The sequence below is a fragment of the Lonchura striata genome, chromosome 8 (genome assembly GCF_050655825.1).
Source record: "Lonchura striata isolate lonStrDom1 chromosome 8, ASM5065582v1, whole genome shotgun sequence".
Taxonomy (NCBI): Eukaryota; Metazoa; Chordata; class Aves; order Passeriformes; family Estrildidae; genus Lonchura; species Lonchura striata.
Genome location: NC_140710.1, coordinates 22,343,160 through 22,367,497, shown reverse-complemented (window position 1 = coordinate 22,367,497; position 24,338 = coordinate 22,343,160). Strand labels below are relative to the sequence as shown.

At 44.8% G+C, this 24,338-nt stretch overlaps 2 protein-coding genes across 7 annotated transcripts in view; one reads left to right on the top strand and one right to left on the bottom strand.

Annotated features, from left to right (window-relative positions):
- Nucleotides 1–19,437, bottom strand: part of LOC146766774 (uncharacterized) — a 27,726-nt gene extending 8,289 nt beyond the window's left edge. The window contains exons 1-2 of the mRNA XM_085586036.1: nucleotides 19,354–19,437; nucleotides 15,263–18,952 (exon numbers count right to left, since the gene is read on the bottom strand). Of these exons, the coding sequence (XP_085442162.1) occupies nucleotides 17,864–18,952; nucleotides 19,354–19,437 (1,173 nt within the window). The 3' untranslated portion in view covers nucleotides 15,263–17,863. The remainder of the gene's footprint in view (nucleotides 1–15,262; nucleotides 18,953–19,353) is intronic.
- Nucleotides 19,264–24,338, top strand: part of LHX9 (LIM homeobox 9) — a 23,331-nt gene continuing 18,256 nt past the window's right edge. The window contains exons 1-3 of one of the 6 annotated variants that reach the window (XM_021547439.4): nucleotides 19,265–21,182; nucleotides 21,594–22,491; nucleotides 22,737–22,869. The gene's annotated coding sequence lies outside the window, so the exon portion shown is untranslated. Of the gene's footprint in view, nucleotides 21,183–21,593; nucleotides 22,870–24,338 lie in introns of all 6 variants that reach the window. The other 5 variants (XM_085586006.1, XM_085586003.1, XM_085586001.1 and 2 more) reach the window with 5 other exon arrangements.

Sequence of the window (24,338 nt, the reverse complement as noted above, 5' to 3'; positions counted from 1 at the left end):
AAAACAAACAAACAAAAGAAACAGCTAAAGAGCAAAAGCAGCCCCATAGCAGAGTGCAAAAAGTAGCAACATAGCAGCAAGCAAGGTGAGAAGAGATATTTACAGAGAAGCTGCACTTAATCAACAGAAAACATTTAATATATACACCAATGTTTTCCAGCTGCCTAAACCCCAGTAATTCCTGCATAATCCCCACAAGGAATATATATAAGCTATTTCTTTGGCACAGAACTCTTTTAACATTGTTGTAGTTTATATCTGACTTGCAAGCTATTTTCTGGTCACTGTGTGCTACAAAAGATTTTGCCTTTCCTCCGAGTTGCAGGAAGAGACAAGCTGCTGTGCATGAGCCCTGGCTACATTTCAGCTGGGGATGTTTCTTTGACAGTGAGAGACAAGATGAGAGCACAGACAGTCCACAGTACTCCAATGAATTAACATCAGATGACTTTGGTGGCTGTGACAAGCAATAATTTGAGTCCAAACCATGTAGAAGGCCTAATTCTGTTCAGGCATAAATTGGAGCAACTCCACTGAAGCAAATGCAATTTGCTGCAGAGGTACCACAGGATGCACACACGGCAGCTCTGGGCACTGCACAGGGACACACAGGCTCTGTTTTCTGGGGAAACCCTGGGGCTGTGGGAAAAGGCTCCCCACACCTTTATCACTGGATTGGCACCACCCATGGTGACAAACACCAACCCCAGCTCGCTCTTCCACAGCAGCAACTTCTTTCTGCAAGGACTGCAAGTTACTGCAATAGCCAAAAATTGCCTTGACACCTCTCAGAGCTCCTGTTTTAGGATCGCTTCTCCAGCACCATAAAGAAAGCTGCAATCCTCCTTGAGATCCTGTGTGAGACCTGTGCCAGCTCCCCCTGCTCCATTCCCCACCTCCTTCCCAGCCTTCCTCTTCCTAAACCAGTGCATAAGCAGGACTAACAGCAGGTTTTTCATCTTTTTGCTCCGTTTTCAGCCTCCTGGGACTCAGAGGTGGTGTCAGGGCATATCAGCACCTGCACAGGAGGGAGGAGGCCCTGTGCTCCCATTCTGGCCAGCTAAGGCAGGGGCAGTTTGCACATGGAGCAGTCCTTCCTTCTCGGTGCTGCCTCTGTCCTGAATGTCTTTGCCATTCTTGTTCATTCCCTCTGGACATGAGGAGCTGAAGATGTGGGCATTATTTTACCAGTGCAATAGGATACCTCTACATTTTGGCAAAAGCTCCAAGGCAGTTGTGTTGCAACTTATGTCTGCTGTGACTACAAAAAGTAATTGCATATGCAAGTTATTCCATGGATTTCATTAATCTGTTCCTAAAAATGCTAAGAAAGTGGGAAAACTGTTTAAGGATTCATCAATAGAATAATTTAATTGTTATTTAATAGAGCAATGTGTCCATGTTTATTAAAAAGTTTCCCCCTAGCCACCGGTGCACCATTATCAAATTAAATAACATCTAATCAGGCTATCAGATTATTGTATTCTTTTATGAACCAGCAAATGCTTAATAGGTTTCATTTTAGAAACAAGAAGATTCATATTGCAGGAGATTAATGCTATGAAAAAAAAATCTATATTAATATCTCTGAGCAATAATGGATAGATGACCTAGTTACAAAAATGTGATGCTTTTAAAAAAAATTCAATATTATGTATCTTTAGACCTCATAATGTGAATTCTTTGGATATACTTCAATAAAGAAGCCTTCTGTTATGCAAAAATGTCATCCATTTTGACACAGAAACACGAGTTTTGTTTGAATTGAAAGAAATGCTGACATGCTCCTCCCAGGAAGGTTATATGTGCCAATGGAGCTGGCATGCCAAGGCAGGCTGGGCAGTGCCCACTGCTGCCTGCCCGAGCCTCAGCCCGGAGCAGGACTCTGCTGCTGGCCTCCAAGGGGCTTTGGCCCCCAGAGCTGCTGCCACCAAAAGGAGGAGCAGAACAGGGGAAAGGGGGCAGCATTCCCACCGCCCCCAGAGCGCTCTGAGAACTTCAGGGACAGCCTCTGCCAAGGAAAGGCTGGGGAAAGCACCAGCAGCTGCCTCCAAGCCCTCAGCCACTCTACAGCTCTGTGTGCAGCATCTCTAGTTTCTGTATGGCATATCTAAGCATTTCTATACTCTTTCAAAGCTGAATTGAGCACAGATTTCATCATTAGTTCCTTCTGAGAATAAGAGAAATGCTCAAATTACATGTCCTCTCATTAACAGCATTTTTCTTTGTCTTATACCACAATTTCTTCTGTTTTCTCAACCAATTATTCCTCCCTTCTCTACCCAGCTCCTATTATTCAGCTTCAAAGCAGTCATTTCCTACATTCCATCACCATGCAACAAAACTGCTTCAGAGCAAGATGTTTCAGTCTCAAGGCATTTAAATCAAGGTTAGACCTTGCAATTTTACAGCAGTAATGCCTCCAGAAATGAAGGTAAGGCCATGTCGACTTCATAATTTTTTAATGCTATGTCTTATTCCAGGATGGAGAATTTTTAGGGAAGCTTGAAAGACTGAGAAAAGAAAAACTGAATGTTTTCAGTAGCTTCCTGTTGTTTGTCTCATAGTGCTATCACAGGACATCAGTAGCTCAGAGTTGTAAATACTATCCTACCTCATCCCTCTGGTTATTACTCAGACAAGCCTTTCTAAAATATTTAAGTAATCGTTCTCTCTCTATTAAAACAACAGATGGAATTCCCTACCTCCAATTTTATGTCAGGATTCTGCAGTAATTTATTAACAGCTTGAACTCTGCTCTCTTGAGGGTTTAACCTGATGGTTGAACCCAATTACATTACAGTCCTTTGTTCATCAAGGGACATATGTAATATGATATTAAATATGAAACAACTTGTGCCTGAATAATGTAGTCTTTGTGATACAAATTGATGGAGTGTGGAAGCCCAAATTCCAGGATCATAAACTATTCTTAGTTCTGATTTTATATCACAAAAATTCAGGACTAATTCCACTGCTGTCAGCTGACTTACTAATGTGAAACTGGCATAAATTAGAGCTGAATCATGGTTTGTGTCTCTCATTATTGTCAAGCCATGCTGAAGTCCTAGTCGTGCACTCACAAGCTGGTTTATGACTCCCAGAAATCAGTATACTTTACATCAGTATATCTCTCCTCCAGATCATCTCAGTCCTACCAACACAAGCTAGAGGAACCCCTCCACACACAGGATCCAAACTTTAATTCCATGCAGCTCCGAGTGTCTCACCATGGCATGGAAACCTCCCACGCAGAGTGGGAAATCTGCTTTACTCTGGCAGTTATATTTGCCATTGTAAAATCACTCCTTTTAAGCTGACTTTGGCAGGTTAGGATATTGCTTTTTCCATTATGAGTCTTCCCTTCCTACCCTATTTCTTTCCTTCTTGCATCACGATGCAAGCCTTGAATGTTCATTATTGTGCTTCTCCCACAGTTTGCTCCTAGTCCCACACTTTATGGATGGCATGGCATTCCTGAGCTCTTCCATCTGGCTCATGTGCCCCTGCTTTTTACCTATGTTCCAGACACTTCCAATGCATTAAAAAAAAACCCATTTAAGAAGTTAGACCAATGAACACCTAATAGCCAGGGAACCTTATAGGCAGAAAACATCACTGCTAAAGATATCTTGCTTATTTTAAGGCCATTTACATGTTCATCTCAAGGCTCAGTATCCAGCTGAAGCATTGCTGACAAAACAGTTCCCCGTTAACACAGGGGACTAAATGCATTTTTTTTTATGTTAAGTTATAATTGCAGCAGAAAAAAAGTGTATTTTGAAACATCCAGCACACTGAAATCATCAGGTGTCAGCATACCTGGCACACAACAGGAAGGACAAGATGGGTGGAATCACATCTCCCTGAAGTGCAGAACTCAGAAAACCCACACCTAAAGTGGGAGAGAATCCATCTATCATCCATGGGGGAGAAACAAGCACCTCAAAAGTATAAATAACATGACTGGAGGACAGATGTTTCAGAGAGATTATTTGTACTTCAGAAGAATACAGTCACTTGACTACAAAGAGAGTAGCTGTCAGGTCAGGTATGGACACCGACAGTAGGAAGCAATTCTGCACATGGTACTCAAGGGGAACAATATGTATATTAAATATAACCAGTTGCCCTGATGCTTTAAAATGCCACTTTAAAACACCTGACCACAAAGTCCTGCTCAAAATCATCTTCATTAAACCAGTGCTTATATACCAAGTCTAGAGATGGCCAGGAAGATCAGACCTTTTGCTTTGCAGACGTCATTCTGCTAGAAAAACTGTATTTGTACTTCTAACTGAGAAAAATTGTAGTTCAAAGACTGAAATTATGTTTCCATCCCATGAAGCAGTTTTGCTGCCAACTCTAAAAACTTTAAAACCAAGAATGGATTTTGAAATTATTTCATCATAGAGCAATAACACTTTCTTTATGGCTCAGTTTACCATTTGAAATTGCTAGTGTTAATCTACACAGAAGTATTCTAAATCCCAGTCCTAAAGAAACTCTAACCTCATCTAAGTTTGTTTTCTGGAACTGAGAAAGAGCAAAGCACACAGCTGAGTTTTGAAGGAAGTCTAGGGAGTTCGAAATCATTACCTTTCATATAGGAGGATCCCTGCTTCTTTTAACTTTTTATAAGCTCATTTACTTGTTTGGATCCTTTAGGTTCTCAAAGCTTGTCATATTTTTAATCTATCTTTCTGGTATGAACTTAAAATCCAGTCAAAAAGTTTGATGACTGACTCCATCCCAAAGCTTTGTGAAGGAGGACTTTGGCTGCATTGTTCCAAGTGCCTCCATCTATCTGACAATTCCCTTGGCCTGGAAAGAGAAGATTGCTTAGGAAGGTTGGCCCCTTCCAACTGAATCACTGTCATACACAACAAACGAGCAAACCAAACCCAAGCATCTCCTGTCCTTGTTCACACATTTTAATACAACCAACCTTTTTCCCCATCTATAAAGCATGAATCCAGCACCTCTGAAAAGCAGTCAGTTGGGGTTTTTTTTCATTGCAACTCCTCATGCAGTCCAAGTTGAACTGAGATCAAGTTCTATTTTAATTATTCTATTGTGCTTTTGGCATTTAAACAATCATATTTCAAGGCAGAGATAGCTGCAGTTCAAAAGCACATGCAAATATCTCTTTTTTGGGTATCAATCTGCCATGGGTAATAGTAATAATTTCAGATATATAAGAGAATTATTGGCAAGACTGAGGTGAGTAGTCCTTGGTCTCTGTGAAAGCATTGCTATGGGAGAACATGATACTGAAGCAATTGCACCAAGTATTCAACCAGCCCAGTATGAATATTAGATCTGAAATGAAGGGTTTGCTTTTGTGACAGAGCAAATATTATATATCTTAAAATTATGTTCCCATCTTGTTACACCAGAGCCTGCCAAGCCCCTGCCCTCCCCAGTTCCCAGCAGGCTGGTGACACACTGCTGTGGCCTCTCTCTTCCATCTCTGGGCAAGTCTGATGCTCCTTGCTGTCCCACACAGGCCCCATCCCACCAGACCACAAGGCTGAACTCCATGCTGGGGGTGACCTGTGCTTTTTAGACAAGAACAAGTGAACTAAGAGCCTCCAGCTCTCAAAATACTCACACATTTCATGACTTAAGGCAGCTGATTTTAGAAGTGTTCCATTAAGTGTTCCTTCACTTCATTCACTGCCAAAATCTCTTAAGATGTGAAGTGTGTCTCATCTCTGCCTTACCTGGCTGTGAGGAGTGCTAGAGCCCCCATGGGACACAGGGTCAGTCAGCTCAGGTGCTCAGTCTCCTGCACTGCATGCACATCAGATGTTTTTCTCTACTGGGAATTGTTTTCCACATCATTCTGAGCAGTGTAACACAGTAACACATTGCATGGTAGAATGAGAACTTTTTCTTAAAATCAAATATCTTTAGTTAGCACACACAAAACAGAGCACCAGACTTCCCACTTACAGGTGGGTTGCTTAGCACTTACAAAAGGGACACAAACACTTGCATAATCCAAAATTTCTACGAGTCCAAATCTTGCATATTTAAGCAATGTGCAGAGTCAGAGTTACTGCAAACTCAGCTTTGGCATGATATCTATTGGACTATAATCAAGCACGAATTAATTTGGGCTATTGCTTTATAAATGCTCACGGGACATTTTTAAAGCACATTCTCTATAGAGAAAGAAATAAGTAACATTGTCCATGCTACAAGCAACATAAACAGTCCTTAGCTACTACACAGTAAACTGGATATGAAAAATGAAGGGGCTCTTCAAAACCTGATTCTTCAGCAACTCTGCCATACAAAGGTGGCACTGTCACACAGCTGAAGAGGCAGAGCCCAGAAAACAGAAGGGATGTTCAAAGTTGACAGATGAATCCTTTAAACCCTCAGTGCCTTGGCACACTGCTGAGCCTGGCCTTGTCCTTCCTCACACTCACCCCTTTAAAGGCAATGAGAGTGAGGTCTTGGAGGAGTTGAAACTGGGCCCTATATGGGGAATTTTATAGAGGTCACACTGGTTACTAGATTATTTTAGTTGGCTAAGAAAATAAATAGAGAGCTGTTATCTTCCTAACCCTGATGGCTTTGGGTTTTTGTTTGGATTTTTGTCTGCAGCATAAGCAATAAAGTAACTTCTTTCTATTTAATTGCTGGGGTTTTTTTGTTGGTTTTTTTTCTTATTTTTGCTGTTCTCTAATAATAAAAAAAAAAACAAAGGCTATGGATTAGTTACAAATGAAGTAGTGCTTCTTAATAACAAATCAAACCTTACCTTAGAGTCTGAGCTCTTTTAAACCAACAGAGACAAGCAATAGGGAGCTACAACTTGTGCTTCTCAGAAAAACAACTATATTAATTTTGCAGTTAAAGATTTCTGTCCTATTTTGCTGTTATACAATACTATTCCTGTACAAAACTAGTTGGTTTGGGTTTCTTCATATACACAGCAAGAGAGCTCATGATGCACACTACCCTGGAGCATTACCTCAAGCAAAAGAACTCTTCTGTATCAAGCTGGCAGCATGCACATGAAATCCATACTCTACTGGCAAATATTGATCCCTCTGAGCAAGAGCAAAGCAAATTTCACTGATCCAATCAGGCAGGTGGCTTATCATCCAGGAAAGGGAGGAAAGGGAGCAGAGCTCTCTAGAGACAAGGATCCAGAACAGGTTAGAGAAAGGACACGTGACTGTCCAAGCTGAGAGCTTTTTCTGGTCCTTTAGCTGCTCTGTAAAGCTCCTGCCACACATGGCTAGAACTCAGGGAAGAGGCATATGCCAGATCCTAGATTCACAAGTTATGTACAGGAGCAACTGGGAAAGCATTACTATAGCTGCCACAGAAAGAATAAAAGGACTCTGTTAATAAATAATAAATAAAGCTCTTCATCCCAAGAAGGGACTCTTCTAGGTCTCTGAAGAGTAAAAAAAAAAATCACCTTCAAATTTCTCCTTACAGTTTGACTAAACTGAAAAAAAGTAAGTACAAGAGCAGTACTTTGCTTTATTAGACTATTCCCAGGTACAAGCAATAAAAGTTAATGTTAATGCTGATCAATTTAGATGACATGAAGATGATTGTTTACAGTGCTATGCTAAGTCATAAACAAGCACTCCAAAGAAGCTGCACTCAACAGCCTGCAGTGCTAGTGTTTGGCACAGGGCTGGGTGAAGAGAGCTACAGAAAAGGCTCTTTGCTCATTTTTCTAGCTCCTGAGGCTTCAAAAGTGACATCCCCACTAAAATGAACAATGTAAAAACAACATGATTGTCTATAATTTCATCATCACCATGTCATCAGCAAATACCTGATAATTATCTCAAGGCAACTATTCTTAATTACTCATTATTTTAGAGCACAGAAGTATTAGGGGGAAGAATTACTCAAAAGGAAAAGCAGCCCTAAAGTGGGACCAGAAGCTGTGTTCCACTGCTGACAGGAACAGTGTTCCATGCCTCCTAGGTGAGGCACAGCTCCCTCAGACCTCAGTTCAGACCCGTGCCAGCCACAGTCAGCAGCACCTCATACATAATAATCAGCCTGGTTCAGACATCATTCAAGATATTTTTCTTCTTTGCCAATGTCAGCAGATATAAACAGCTTGAATAAGAGCATCAGAGCTACAGCAAGGGAAAGGCAGTCTTGCAAGGAAGTTAAATCCAGTGAAAAGAGAGGCAATGCCCTGCAACCGCTGGGGGTGCCCACATATTCAATGCAGAAAGTTACCTATAATGTCAAAGAAATCTTATTCTGTCAAAACCTACCACTGGAGGCAGCAGCTGAGAAAATGTTATGACTTCTTGCTGAGATCAAAATCCTCATTCTTGGTATTTTTGTCTGGGTTTACCAGCATCTTTTGCTTAAAGGCAAAAAACATGCAGCCATGGGGCAGATGTAAGCTGCCATTACACCTGTTGCAGGAGAAGGCAGCTCAATTCAACTGCTGATTTATGAAAATAGAATAGTTTTACAATATTTTACTCCCAAAACCTTCTCTCCTGAAAGAAACCCACCAATGCACATATTCTACTCTTCCAAATATGATTAAAAAGAAGACTACTAACAACAAGCAGCCTTAATAGTAGAAATCTTACCATGGTTCCTTTAGGATAACATGAAAGGTACACACAGCTAAGACACAAAGGGAGCCCCTTAAATAGAGCCCTGGGCCCCAGGGGCAGGGTATGAGAGGGTGCCCAGGTGGGGCTGCTCAGGGCATAAAGGCTGAGTGATGCCCTCAGAGACCAGGCAATCAGTCCTACTCCTTTTAGCTGCCAAACATACTTTATCCTTTAACATACTTTTTTTTTTTTTTTTTTTTTTTAGCTGACAAATATATACTATATCACCTGCTTTATGTTCAGGGGGAAGATGCATGTATGTCCCATATATGCACACACAGAGAATAATCCCCCAGAGCACTTTCCACAGCTCTGCCCACCACTGAAATTAGCTCATACACCTGCATTCTGTCCTGTAGGAAAGCCTTCACTATCTTGCTCACTAAGTGACTTCAGACAAATAATTGGAGGTTTCTGCCATATGTGAGGTGGTTTGTACCATTGGTATAGGATAAAAACAACATGGCAGAAATCCTTTTTTTTTTTTTTTTTTTTTTACTGGAGCTTCCATGAGAACTATCACCCCTTGATAAAGATAAATTTCTTGGTGTCCTTAGGTCACAGTAGAAGACAGGTAATAAAGCCTTCAATCTGAAGGTGTGTCAGGATACTCCCACCTCCTGCCTTCAGGGATGGAAAGGAACCATGGACAAGCATGTAGGCAATCTCTAGAGGCAGCAGCAGAGTGGTTTCAACCAACAGATTCTAGATCACATGAATTATGTGCCTACTGTCTGCACCTCTAAATGGTCTTTCCAGCTTGGCAGAAATCAGTCCTCACAGAATCCCCTCCTCATATCACAAAACAAGTGGGTTGGCTTTTGTCTGCCCATGCATTACATGAGTGCTGGTTTATGCTGATTGCTACCTCAAGTCACAGATAAAGAAAACAAAAATTCAGTGCTAGTTTGAAGTAGACTGACATGCTATTTTTAACTTTTTTTTTAATTTGTTTGAATAATCAGCTTAACTCTTTTGTTGTAGGAAAGACAGAAAAACCTGTGAAGTGCTGTATCTTTTCCTTATTGGAGATAAAATTATATGATAACTCAAAGTCTTCTACAAGTACCCACAAATATGTCCTCATTTATAATCCTTAAATAACAGTTTTAGAATCTTTTTTTTTTCCTGTGAGAGAACATAATCTTCATCCAATTTGCAGAGGAAAGAGGCTCTCTTCTCAAGTGGAACCCTTTACATTCCTATATGCCTTGTACAAACAAAATTTCCAATTGAAATGCCAGTACTAGTTCTTGCAATGAACTCCCTCCATATGTGCTAGAGAAAAAGCAATGAATCACAGAGGGAAAGAGAGGCTAAAGCAAATCAACCCTTTCCCATTAAATGCTACCATATCCAGCATTTCAATTAGCTAATATTGATACTATAATTTTGTGTGTTGGTGATTGTACGTGCTATACATAACAGCAAATTACTGCAATCACCAACTGTTGAACAAGTGCTTCTGACTCACCAGCTACTCTTTGATCTTAAAATTGTAGTTTCCTATTAACAGTTAAGTACCATAAATGTACATTAATATAAATGAGAAAGGAGGTAAGTTTACAAAACACAAGAAAAAATAAGTCAAGGGAAAAGGCACAGCAGTGAGTAATCATGTATATAATGGCAGTTTCCCTACTATGCTCTTTCCTTTCCTTGCTAGCTCACTGTAAAAATCACAGTGGTTGTTACTGCTAAGGAGAATTCAACACTAAAACAATCATCAAACCCCTGAGCATTTCAGACTGCTCCCCTTCCTCATTTAGCTTGATGTCAAAGCACTCTGTAGGCACTGGACTTTCTTGTCTTTCATGAGGAGCTGAGTAGAGGATTTATATTTATATAGTCAGAGAGCCTGAGATGATATTCAAGACTTAATTCTCATTTTTGCTAATATTTCCTTACATCATGATAGAGTCAGCAGGCAGCGTCAGCAGGCATCAGCTTCTTCTAACTGTGTAGCTGCCTGTTTTTTCTCTGGCTGAGAATGCAGTTGTGATGAGGGGGACACCAAGAGAGAAACCAGAGTCAGATACTAACAGAGATAATCTTAAACAAAGCTAGGTTGTATATTATCTGCACACTTATTAATTACTTTGTTGCTACTGTGTTCAGATGTCACAATGGCACTACACCATGCAGTAGTATATGCTCCATTTAGTGTTATAACGTGATTTTTAATATATCAGCACATAGAAATTGAAAGGCTGTTTTCCTTTCTGGGTTTAAAAATACCTGTCATTGCTAAGCTCACAACTGACTATATTATCTAGCGTAGACAGCTGAGAATGTGAGAAGGTTCACTAGAAAGCATTTCATAAAAATTTCTAATTCTCTTCAAAAAAAGGTTAGTCCATACAAAAATGCAGAGTCTATTAAAAGATGCTCAATAAGATACATTACATGTTCTCCAAATGTCTGTCACAGATGGCTTTCTGTCTGTAATTGTGATTTGAAAAAAATACTGATTTGTGTTCCACAGAACACAGGAAAAAATACAGAAGGAGATTAGAGCCAGCCACTAGAAAGGAACAGACTCTACCAAGTAAATTGCAAAGCTGTAGGAAGAGCTCCTATTACTCAGGGTTGAAACTCTCCTAACATCCAGAGAAGAGGGCTGAACGATGTGAACATGTCAGCATGTCCTTATTTAGGGACTGCTGCCTTGGACAAGCTGCCAAACAAGGGGAAAGCAATTGGACCATGAGAAAAGTAGGTAACAATGTGTAGTGCTTTGGCTCAGAAGTCACACGTATGGAAAGCCCATAAACATGCACTAGTCACAGAAAACACTGTACACCTTGGGCCTGAGTAACCCCTGCCACGGGCACTGAGAAATCACAGCATCCCAGCTTCAAAGGATTTACTAAATCCAGTTCTGGGGCTACTACTGCTCTCACAAATGCCAGCTCTCTGGGCTGTAGATGGAGGTACCAAGAGGCAAAGCAAGATGTGTTCCTATGAATGTGCCCTGCCAGAGTCTCTGCTGAGGATGCTCTTCTTGACAGGCCACACTCATTCCCATTGCTCCCAAAATGTCATGCAGAGGTGGCACATTCTGCTGCATATCTAAGGAAGCTCAGCTTTTTAAAGACTTATTTCCACACAGTTTTCTTTAAAATTCCCATCATCTTTGAGGACTCAGTGGACTGCAACAGAAAGTTTACTCTCCTATAGTCTTAAGAGATACAGAAGCTATATGACCTTTTGTATGGGCCCTAAACAATATCTCAGCATGTGCAGCAACACAAACCTAATGGAATATGTGGCCACATGAGAATAGACTCAGCAGCACCATTGCACTGAAATTAAGAGTTCAGATTCTTATCACAACACTCCTTTCTGAATTTCACCCCTGAAACTGATTTCAAATCCTTGTTATCAAAGCACTCTCCTCCACAAGAATTTTACAACATTGCAGCTAAAGCCTGTGACAGAACATTCTGCCTTTGCACCTTTGGGGCCTGCTGTCTGCAACAACTGAAGTCAGAGCCTGCTCTGTATATCCAGAACATGGTTAGCAATTATTCTCTGAAAATAAGCAATTTGCTCACACCTCCAGACACTTGTGGACAAATAAGGACTACAGGCCTTATCTGCTGATTGTTTTGAACTATTTCATAAAGTAGAGGTTTGATGGTTTGGAACAAATGAAGAAAACTGGTTCCTTATTTTTGTAATGTTTTTTTCATTGGAAATTGAGAATTTATCAAACTGCTATTGAAGTTGAATCCTACCAAAATTATGGAACTGGGACTGAAATCTGCAAAAGTGGGTTTAGTTTTACTGCATTAAGTTAACTGAAATATATAACTCACACACCTGTAAAATAGGCCACTCAGCTGGAAAACCAATGTATCTTCAGCTTGTAATATTTTAGTATGTACAGATTTTCTTAAATCATTATTTGTTGTTATGGTCAGAACTGCTAAACAGCATAATCCACCAAGTCAATCTGTAAAGACAAAACAAGCAGTTGTCTTTCAGCACCCCATCAACATTCCCTCTACCAGATGCCTTCTCAATGTTCTCTTCATCATCCAAACTCATCTGCAATACTTCTCCTGAATACCATTTTTCCAAATAAATCCCAACAATATAGTGTACAAGGTATAGATTTTCAGTTCGTTGAGAGCTCTGTGGCTGTTGAGAAATAGATGTGTGCACTGAAGTCAGGTACAGGAGTTCCAGGGGATTCCTGGGGGGCTGCAGCTTTGGAAAGTTGGGTCTCATCTTCCACTGCAGTATTTACATCTGTGAGGTCACTGGAGGCTTAAAGGAAACCTGCACAGTCATTTATAAATTTAAATGCTAACGTCAGGTGGATTAAGATTACACCACTGAGTTAAATGCTTATTTCCTTGATTATTTTCCTAGAGCCTAGTTTTAAGGAACAAATTCATGGAACGTGACATCAGGTGGAAGGTTCATAATTTATATAAATTGTGAACTAGACTGATGATGCAAACATCAAGCAAGTAAAGACAGTGCTAGGAAAGAAAATAAGATTCCAGACTGGGCACAATGTTGTACACATTCTTGGATCCTGCATGGCACCACACAGAACAGTACATGAATTTATAAATAAAATTAAAAGCTTGAAACCAATTTGATGCAGCCACTCAATCATAAAGAGAATTATTTAGATCTATTCACTGCTGCTGAATAATATACTTTCCATAAATTTTTATGTGTAGTCAGTATCTCACTGTCTGTAAAGCTGCATTGTTTTCAACTCCTTAGAACTTGTATAATTTAATAAATTAAATTCCTATTTTCCAGACTCCTCTTTGCTTTAGGGTAAATATTTTGCAAAAATTTAGCCAAGAAAGATCTAGCCTATACATATACATCCACATATAAGTTTATATAAGACTGAAAAATAAGTTGTTTGTTATGTTCACATTAGTAGTTCTAAAGACTTTAAGCACCACTGTGTCCCCTCCTCTGGAGCAGCAGTGCAGTCAGCATGGAGATATTGTGCTAGGAACTCTGTGTGTTGACAATGTGACTTTTGCCAAATATGTGAAAATGTATCCTAATTTAGCCAAGACATAAACTGTAACAAGCCGTGCCCTGCAAGTACCCAAATGTCCTGCTGTACCTGCTGGATACGTGCAGCTGCATTCTCTGATTATTCCAATAGAAATGCTCAGATTCAGGGTAAAGCATAATTTTATTTGCAAATTTCCTTCTGGACTTTTCTTGGGTCTTCCTAGGCTGTCTGGGTCTGGAATCAGTGAAAGAAGCCTCTTCTCTGGTGCTGTCTGCACTTCCTGCTGGCCTTAGAGCTTGTGGGAGAGAAAAGTGTCTGATTTACACACAGAACCAGAAAGGGTTGAACTTTAGTGGGAGAGAACAGAGGGCAGACTTCAACCGAGGCAACAAACTGACACTCAGCATGGAGGAGGAATAAAGAGACATCTGAGGAGCAGCTGTGTTCCCTGAGAACCATCAAGTCTGGGAAGGCAAAGAAACATAAAGGAGTGAGGAGGTAATCACTACATTGGAATGGTCAACAGGAGAGGACCTAGAAACGGAGATGGGTCACCTTGAGTCCACAACTTCACAAAAAGGTCAAAATCCATGTAGGTAACTAGAAAAGGCTGAACAAAAGTTTGGGGATAGAGAGTCCGGCAGCAAGGCTTCAATCCCACTGAGGCGCCTGACTCCATTCCTGCTCTGGGCTTTTGGAGAGGCTTGGCTGTGGTGAAACTTGTGGTGTTGATACTGAGAAACCTGGGACAAGGAAATGCTTAATCACGGACATTATGGTTGGGAATGGGACCGAGACAAAAGACCTGAGAAGGAGCTCTGGGAGGTGAGAGTGCATCTCCTGAGAAACACCATGTGCAGTCTGAGATTGTGCTGAAAACCGACATTGGACTCAAAGAAGATACGGGTTAAGGAGGCGGGTATGGGAAAAGAGAAACTGTGTAACTGTACAATCTAAAGTGATACCAAAATATACCAAAGCACAAATTATGTTTGCACTGACACTGATTTCAGGCAGACCCCGATTAGGGAGTCCTTTCTAGCAGTGGCTCGAGATATGTGCCATTTGGATCCCCGGGGATGCACTGCTACTTTAGACACCCCCATCCCTAAAATGTACCCGACACGCCAAAGCACGGCCGCTGGCCCCTCACAGAGCAGCCACAAATGGGTCTGGGCCGGGGCCCCGTCCCTCTCGCTCCCGGGGCACCGCTTCCCTCGGGAGCAGCAACGGGGCGGTCGGGAGGTGCGGCTGGGGACCGCAGCGCCGGCGGGACAGGCACGGGCTGCGCAGGCCGAGATACCCGCACCGGCCCGCGTGTGCCCGGGCCGAGATACCCGCACCGGCCCGCCTGTGCCCGGGCCGAGATACCCGCACCGGCCCGCCTGTGCCCGGGCCGAGATACCCGCACCGGCCCGCCTGTGCCCGGGCCGAGATACCCGCACCGGCACTTCCAGGCCTCCGCGGGAGCCGCCGGCGCGGCTCGAAGAAGGGGCAGACCCGCCAACTCTGCCCGGGGCGTTTCCCCGAGCCCCGGCCGGGGGCAGCCGCTCACGTCCGACACGAACCGCATCATTCGCAATTAGCGGTTTGATGTGATACGGGAGCGCATGGTTTGCATTACGGAAGAAATGACCTGATAATCGCCCGGCAGCAGCTTGCAGATGTGCTAAGTGACTCCGGTCCCGCTCCCCGGCGGCATCTCCCGCTGCCCGGCGCCTTCGCTGCTCCCCTGCGCGCAGCAGTGGCTCGGTGGCCCCGGGCTGGCCACCGCAGGGCACCTTAGAGCGCGGAGGTTGGAGGGATAAACGTTGCTTTGGATCAAGGAGCTCTGTAAAGCAGTAAAAGGCGTCAAAGACTTTCTGGTATGAAAGTATTTCTGCCTGAAATGTTTTACAAGCAAAATTCGAGGAGCTGAAACTTGGAAAGAGAAGAGGAAATAGTGTTAGCGAGGGGACAAGGTCCCAAGTTAAAGGGTGTGAATGCCCTCTAGTTCCCGGCGAAATGAGCGCTGCAGTGGCCGCCCCGCAGCCCCGCTGCCCCCCGGGCCCGCGGGCCGGCCCCGTCCCGCCGCACCGGCGGCTCGGGCTGCCCGGGCACTGCGGGGTGTCCTCAGGGGACGGGGGGAACGGCGGGGCTGTGCCTGCACTCAAACGTTACCTTAGACCTGCCGCAATCGCCTCTGTAACCTGTCCCCATCCACTCATTTGCCAAGTCTTTGTGAATGCCAGGCGATGTAATTTCTTTATAAACGCGTGTAATCACGAATCACCAAACAAGAGTGTTTCGTTTAAGCCGTTACAAGAGAACAAAATCAAACTCGCTTGCAATATGAAACCTGAAAGAGCTGAAGGCTGCAGAGAGCCGAGGTCGGTTGCTTTTGCTTTCAGGCTGGCCAGCAGAGCGCAGTGGATGCAGCTGCTGTGGTGCTCTCCGAAGTTGCCCGCTTGCAGAGGGGTAACTGCTGCGGCTCTGCGTGCACACACGTGAGTAAGAAACCTCTCGGCATCAGCTCCTATGTTGTCTCCGCGACTTAGTAAAATTATTTATGCTGGGGTAGTAAGAGTTGGCAACCCATCTTATGTGTTTTACCGTGACTTTAAATGAGTCAAGGACGTTTTAAACCCAGGGAAGGTCGCTGACAGATTTTCTTGGTTAAAATATTGCAGAATTTCCCATTAGCGTTATCTCCTGGAAACAGCATAAAGAGCACTACACAGCAACTATGTAATTGACTGTCGTTTTAAAGAAGTTCTATTTCTATTTCCCTTGGCAAGTCCGTCACGTTTGGGAAGAGAACCCGTGCCAGAAAGTCTGTTTCCTTCCAGCTTTCATTTAAAATAAAATAAAAATTTAAAAAAAAAAAAAAAAAAAAAAAACACCAAACAACCAAACCCCACACCACCACACCAAACCAACAAGATGCAAGGGACCAAGATGCCTTATGTGTCCAATGTAGTTCAGCTTTTCAGCACTGTGTTTCAAACTTAAGGAGTGGTGTTTTGTGATAGAGTAGTTATGGGATAGAAAAGTGGCAGAAGATGCTGGACTCGGTGGAAGAGAGGATTATATTCATGAAACAACAGGATTGGTACCCCAGCTAATGAGAAATGGCAGTTTGTATTTTGTACATCTGACAAAGAGGCGTCCTGAGGGAGCACACAGCGAGAGCTGCGCTGCTTTCGGTGGAGACAAGACCAAGGCCACAATAACCCAGTGGCCAAGCTCTGTTCCTCCTCCAGGGTGTGCCTGAACCTTCAGCTGGGTACCACACGAGGTGTGGTATCTATGGCTATATCACGGTGCATTTAACCTACAGATCACACTTGGAAACGGTGGAAAGAGTGGGTGAAAGTATGTGACAGGCAGCTCGAATATGCACGGTTGGTCCTGGACACGGTTTTGGGTTTGGCTTTTCAAAGTTTGTGCTGCAGACCGAGTGGCGGCAATGACTCGATTTTTTTGATTAATTCCCCTTTGGTACTTCTCTAAGGAGACTTGTCAGGAGGCAAGGCTTCAGGGAAATATAATTTCAAATGATTGGGACCAATTTACAGGTAACAGCAAGAGACTGGGATCATCTCGTCCTTCCTCCTGCCCCCAGTGCTGGTCTGTACCCTGAAATGAACTATTTTTGGAGTGCCGGTATGCAGAGCATTTTTGCAGTTACATACAAAATAAAGGATTTAAGAACAAAAGATTGTTCTGGACAGTCAAACTGGAATGAGTTGGAAGGATACATTTAGGAAGTGGTTTCTTGGACACTAATTAGGACCATTTGCTTGGGGTTGCCATTATTATCCTTTAAGACTGGAGGGCACGATAGATCAAATGATTTATATATCATTAACAATTCTTGTTAACCATAAACAGGGTTGGGCTTTTCCATACTGATTACCAAGTAATGCAATAAGGACTTGTTTTATTTCTTCTGCAATGTCCATATGAGCAAGATAGTGTGAAAATGAGGCCAAAAAAAAAAAGCATTTCAACTATTTTTTTCTTCTTTTTTTTCTTCCCCCCCCCCCTTTTTTTTTTCTTTTTTAATAAATGACTATTAGCTTTTTTCATTCTGTGAGAGTGGCTGTGAAACTGGAGCAAATCATCTCTTTGTGTCTTCCACTGCTGGAATATTGATCCTGAAATACTGTACCTAATCCTGGCTCCCAGTGAATGTGTTTTAATTGTCATAAACCACAGACTGAACCGTATGCAAACGTATATTTTCAACAGTGCATCACTGAATCCCTTTCACTTTAATTTGTGCTACAAGTAACGGGCTACAATCCCATAATACAATTCTTTTCCCTTTAAAAGAAACTAAGAAAGGGAGTATATGCGATGTGTAAATCCCACAGGTGTATCTAACATTACTTTTGTAAACAACATGATGGCCAAAAATCGTTGATACCCAGGAGCTTCGACTGTTGAGAGGTGAGGGAGGCAGGGACAGACAGCGTTGTGTTGTGATGTGTGGTGCTGTGCTGTGTGTTGTATGCTGCGTGCTGCGTGCTGTGTTGCTGTGTGCTGTGGAGTTTTGGTGTTTGCTGTGTATTGCTCTGTGCTGTGTGTCGTGGTATGTGTTTCTGTGCTCTGTGAGCTCTGTGGTGTGTGTTGCTGTGTTGTGTGTGCTCTGCGTGTTCTGTGTGTGTTGCTGTGCTCTATGTGCTCTGTGTGTGTGTGTGTGTGTTCTGTGTTCTGTGAGCTCTGTGGTGTGTGTTACTGTGCTCTGTGTGCTCTGTGGTGTGTGTTGCTGTGTTGTGTGTGTTGTGTGTGTTCTGTGTGCTCTGTGTGTGTTGCTGTGCTCTGTGTGCTCTGCGGTGTATGTTTCTGTGTTCTGTGCTGTGTGTTTGTGTGCTCTGTGTGTGTTCTGTGTGCTGTGTATGTTTCTGTGTTCTGTGCTCTGTGTGTGTGTTCTGTGTGCTGTGTGTTTCTGTGCTCTGTGCTGTGTTTGTGTGCTCTGTGTGTGTTCTGTGTGCTGTGTGTATGTTTCTGTGCTCTGTGCTGTGTGTTTGTGTGCTCTGTGCTGTGTGTTCTGTGTGCTGTGTGTATGTTTCTGTGCTCTGTGCTGTGTGTTTGTGTGCTCTGTGTGTGTTCTGTGTGCTGTGTGTATGTTTCTGAGCTCTGTGCTCTCTGGGTGTGTTTGTGTGCTGTGTGTGCGCTGTGAGCACGGCCGGCTGTCGCTCCTCACCGGCACAGGCGGATGCCCGGGGTGGCGGAGCGCTCCCGCCGCGTACCGGGAAAATCCGCCCTTTGGGATAAGCCCATCCCCTTCGACTGCTCCGGAGGATGCTCCGACGCCTCTGCACAGCGAGCTCGGCCATGCCTAGGCACCAGAGGGGGGCCCGGCCCCGGAGCCCTCCCGAGGGGAGGCGGGGAAGCCGCCGCCGGGCTGGGCCGGGCCGCGCGGTTCCGCCGCGGGTCTCCGGCCCCGGGAGATGATCCCGCCGCCTTGGGGCAGGGCCGAAATAGCTCCCTGACACGCTTGCTACCGGATTAAATCCTCGGCACCGAGGTGGGGGATGGGAGAAAGAAAGGCTCCACAGAACCGCTTGGGTTCCTGAATAATTTAAATTCTTCCTATTTGATTGAAAATCGGTCTGTTTGGAATCCAAGTTTGTCAAAACCTTAGAAAGACAAAAGAATTCGGTTTGCAAACATAATGCGAAGTGTAAAGCACACCACAGATATTCATGAGCATCCAGGAGGTACTAAGCACTCCTGTACATTCGAGGCCCTTGCCAGGAGCTCCCACATCTTTGTTTCATTAACACGGAGCCCTCCTTTATTTCCTGCTAAAGTCACCGACATCCGGACCGCTGTATTTATTGTCTCGCACGACTTCTCCCACAGATCTTCATTAAGGCTGAATGGCACTCACACAACATGTTCTATCATAGCGTCGATGAATTGCTGCGCCTAGAAAACACTAAATGAATCCCCAGCCCAAGAAGTATTGCTGAGATGAAGCTGGCCTGCTGTCTCCGCGGAGCGCTCTGCCAGCGGGGGGACTCGTAGGCCGTGGTGGCCTTTGGGACATCCCGGTGGCTCGCAGCAGCTCCATGATGGACCTTGGCTGGGAGGGTTTGGGATTACCCAGAGGGACTGTAGTAAATGGAAAGGCTTAGGGGTTTGTTGTTGTTGTTGTTGTTTCTTTTTGGTACTTTCAAAGTTTCATTTAGATGGGAAGCTATTGTCAGTTTCCTGGTGTCCCATTTTTGATCCTTCCTCAGCTTGGGTTGAACGAAATGTCTTGAAACCTATTCCAGTGGGGAAAAAAATGCTTGTACAGGCTTCCAGATGCTAAGATTTAGATCATTTGAACGTCAGCGCAGCCTTCTGGTAACAAAAAAACATCCAAATGGATTTCATTTGTGTGTTAACATCCGTCAGATGGGAGAGTAGCACAGTTTAGAGCTAAAGTCTGTTTTCATGGTTTTAGCAACTGGGTCCATATGAACATCTCGCTGGCAAGCCAATAGGTTGAAGCTACACTGAACAGACCGAGTCCAAATATCTGAAATGACTCGGAATGGTCGTGCTAACAAATACTGGTGTAATGTATGAGGCTATTACTGCTGTTTATATAGCTTCGCGTGGGCATGCGAATAGGTGGAAGGGGGTCACTGCGGGGAGAGACAGCTCTGAACGGGCCGGGCGGGCTGCGCGTCCCGCAGCAGCGGGCGGCACCGGGGCCCGCACCGAGGTACCGCCCGTGGGTCCGCGTTCCGACAGCAGCAACCGAGCATCGGTGCCTGTGGCTGACCGAGCAGCGGCCCCGCGGCGTGCCGGGGTCCTGTCCCGGCTGTCTGCGCCGGGTGGGGAATTTGTAACGCACGGGCCGGTGCTGCTGCCGCGGCAGCAGTAATGAAATAAAGCATAACATGAGTTAGGCACGACGCAGCAGGTGGCTTATTATGAGCCTTGCATATTCCTCTGCCTCCTGCTCCTATCAGAGCGCTGGTAATTGGGGGCAAAAAATATTTTAGGCGATTTAGAGAATAAGAGGAGGAACGAGGCAGAGTCCACAACTGGGGCGTCCAGCGGGCCGGGGCCGGAGCCGGGGCTGGGCTTCTCCCTCAAAGTCGCAGCGATAACAAACGTGGTGATTATGATACTAATAATTCTTATTGTTGTACCTTGGCGCAGATGGCGGCTGCTCTCTCAGGGAGGTTAAGAAGACAGCAAGTTCCATGAAGGCCGCTCTCTCCCTGCGCGCTCAGCCGCTTCCCGGCACGCACAAACAGACGGATCCAGCTGCCCCTGCCTGGGAGCTGCTCCCACTTTTGCTCGGGATGCCTTTAAACTTCCTGGTCGCCAGCGGATTTAACGAAACCTTATTCTAAAAGCTCTCGCCATCCAAACCACGGGAGCAAGACGGGTTTGCAATGGCCCCGGAGCTGGTATAGCAAGCCCTGCGTGATGGAAGCTCGTGGTCCCTGCCCTAAATCCACTCCTCCTGCAGAGACGTACTAGGCTTTTAGGTTCTCCACCAGAAGTGCCCACACAAACACACACACACATCCCTGCCCCACGTCCCTGGCCGGTTTCTCCAGGTGAGCCTCTGCTGTGGCGTGGGATGTGCCCTTTGCTGCCCGCCCGCGTTCACGAGGACCGCGGGCACGACACGCCGCGGCGCCCCGGGCTGCCCCCGCTCCCCAGCGCTGCCCGCGGGAGGGCGGGCGCGGCCCCCCCCGCCGGCCGGGACGGAGCCGGGGCGGGGAGAGATGCTCCCGGTGCCACCGCGCCGCTCCCCGGCTGCTGCCGAGCTGCCGCCCGCCGGCAGAGCCGGAGCAGACCGGGACCGCTGCTCTGCCCAGCGGGCACGGCCGCACCCCCGCCCGCCGGTGCGCACCCCGGCGGGAAGCTGAGTCCGCCCTGCTTCCTCCGCTCGCCGCCGGGGCTCCGCTGACAAACTCCAAGGAAGATCATTAGCATCCCTTGCCTTTTTTTTTTTTTTTCCCCAGATAGATTACCAAGCTGTCCACGTAGACCTGAGGGTCACATGGCTCAGGGGAGAAGGACAGAAACTGTCGCAGGAGTTAAGAGGAACGGGCAAACAAAGCTAAAGCGAGAAGTCATCTCGTGCGGCTGCTGCAAAAACAGCTCCCCGGCCACAGGGTCCTCGCAGGGAGCTCCTTCCTGCGAGAGCCGCTCCGCCGGGGCCGGCGGGAGGCGCGGCCGCAGCCCGGCCGGGAGCCGGCTCCTGCCTCCCCGACGGCTCCCCGCTTCCCCCTGGGAGAAGTACGAGAAATTACTCCCGACCCTATATTCTTCTATTGTTTTGAGCCGGTGGATCAATTGTCATCAGTACTGTCACCTAAGAAGCAATGATTCCGATTCATCTTGGCATCTGATTTTATTCTAATGGGTTAAATTGGGTTCACTTTTACAATTATCCCAGGTTTGACTGCGTAGTATTGCATGACAACTCACAGTTTCATCGGGTTTGGCAAAGCGAGGTCGCTCCATGAATCCGTATATCATATCACATCAGATCAGGCTGAAGTTTGCTGTTTAGCGACTCCATTTGAGAGGCTTTTTATGAAAGTGGGAAGGGTTGATGCAGTCCATGGTTGGTTCAATGCGATTTGAAAAAAATAATGTGGAGAGATGGCAACAACCCGGGGTTTGCTGCTCAGCTGTGAATAAGCACAGAACGAAAAAAACGACGTGATGGGGAAACGCTCAGCTCGCTACAATATTTTTAACAGCCTCTCAGTCCTCGCCTTTTTTTAATTTCCTAATATGTTCTTTGCTTTATTAGTTTTATTTACAACCAGCTCCCCATTAACACCTCACCTGATTACTGAGGAGCTGAGATAGCTAATCAAGAAAATCCAGCAAACCAGCCAAAATCGAGAGGTGGGATTTAATTTTTTTGCTTTCATTCAGCCTTCTTCCTTATTTATTTATTTTGTTTTCGGAAATATTTAGAAACAAACAGAAAATAAAAGGCAGGTATCAGTGCATATTGGCGAAAGGTCAGAGGTTAGAAATTCACGTCAGTTGTGTATCAGAGGCTATGCAGAGGGCGGGAAGAGAGAGGGAGAGAAGGGAGAAAAAAAAAATCTTTCCACCAAGCAGCTTGTTTATTTTAATTAACATAGGGATCCTCTGCTAGGAGCAAGGAACAACCTCCATCTACTGGCTAGATCATTGCGTCTCTTCTCCATTCAAAACCCATCCCTCATCACTCATTAAGGAGGGTACAATTTTGGAAGAAGCTTCTAAGGTCTCAAGGTAAGCTCCTGCATGAGTCTTTGCTAGCAATGCAGCTATTTGGACCTCACGGATGTAATTTGCAGGGTGTTTCTTCGGCGTCGTGGTGTTGTTTGTTTGGTTGGGATTTTTTTTTTTTTTTAACAACACAGAACGGTACTTTCCCCAGGTGTATTCGCAGATAACATTTCATGCATCTATGTTTTAACAGAAAAATAGCTCAGCTTGAGAAGCCTGAGCCTTTCAGCTCAATTTTAAAAAATGCCCCTTCTTTTGTGCTTCTTTTATTTTTTTCTTTTTAATGGAATTACTTTTTTCACCTGTCTGTAATCCAGTCGGTAAGGGATTCCTTTTCAAAAGCAGTAAAATATGATCATTTCCAATGGCTTAATTACAAGCGGAGTGCAAATACGATTTCAGCTAATACCAGACAACTATGGAGCTGACATTGCTGAGGTCCTGGGTGGTGAACAGTTTCATGTTAGACAATAATCTGCCTCTCCTGCTTTCTTCTGGCTGTGTGATCACTTGTTTGTGGTCACAGCGCTTGGCTATGGAAGATATTTGGGATAACTATGTAAAACACCTAGTTGTTTCTTATTTAAATAGCATCTCCCTAAGCAGAAGAATACGTGTCTTAATTGACATGTTTTCAGATTTCCGGGAGCTACAAGCACATTGGAGGTCTGGGGAGTTTTAATCCGATGCCGGTTACGGTTAAAGGCACCCTGCGCTTGTGTCCCTCGCACGGCCAGCCCCGCGCAGCCCGGCAGGGAGGAGAGGGGCTGGAGCCCGAGTCTGGCTGCGATGCACGGGCTTTAACATGTCCCTAGCATAGCGATCCGAAAGTTGCTTTACGGAACACTCGAGAGGACTCAAGGGAGGAGAAAGATGGTGATGGTAAAATAAAATACGTTGTATCTGACTCCGAAGTGGAATTTTAAGTCATGTCTTTAAAAAGAGAAAATAATATTTAAAATTGAGATGAAATAAACCGCAACCTATTTGTATACTGAAAATGGTATTAGCTACATTTGGTGGCACCACCAAGAGATATAATTCTATTCAAATTTCCCTTCTTTGTGTCTAGATTGGTTGCAGTGCCCGCGGACTCTACAAAGAGATGAAACTGATCATTAATAGCACTGCACTCCACCACAAGCTCGTAGAGCAGAAAATAGCGTTAGGATTTAAAAATAGACCTGGCTTTAACCACCCGACTCGCAGGCAACAGGATCGTAATCCTGTTGCTGTTATTACTACGCGCGTTAAATTTCTGGAAATGATTAAACTGGAAGCGTCTTGAAAAGTTCAGGTGCTGACGGAGAGGGTGTGAAGCTTTGGTGCCCTGCGGGGCGGGAGGCGGCTGGCTCGGGCAGTGCCCTGCGCCTGCAGCCGGACACGCCACGGCCTCAAATGCGGCAGGCGAAATCCAAACCACTTCTCCTCAAAGAACACCTCCTCCTCCCCACCCCCACCCCCCGCCCGAA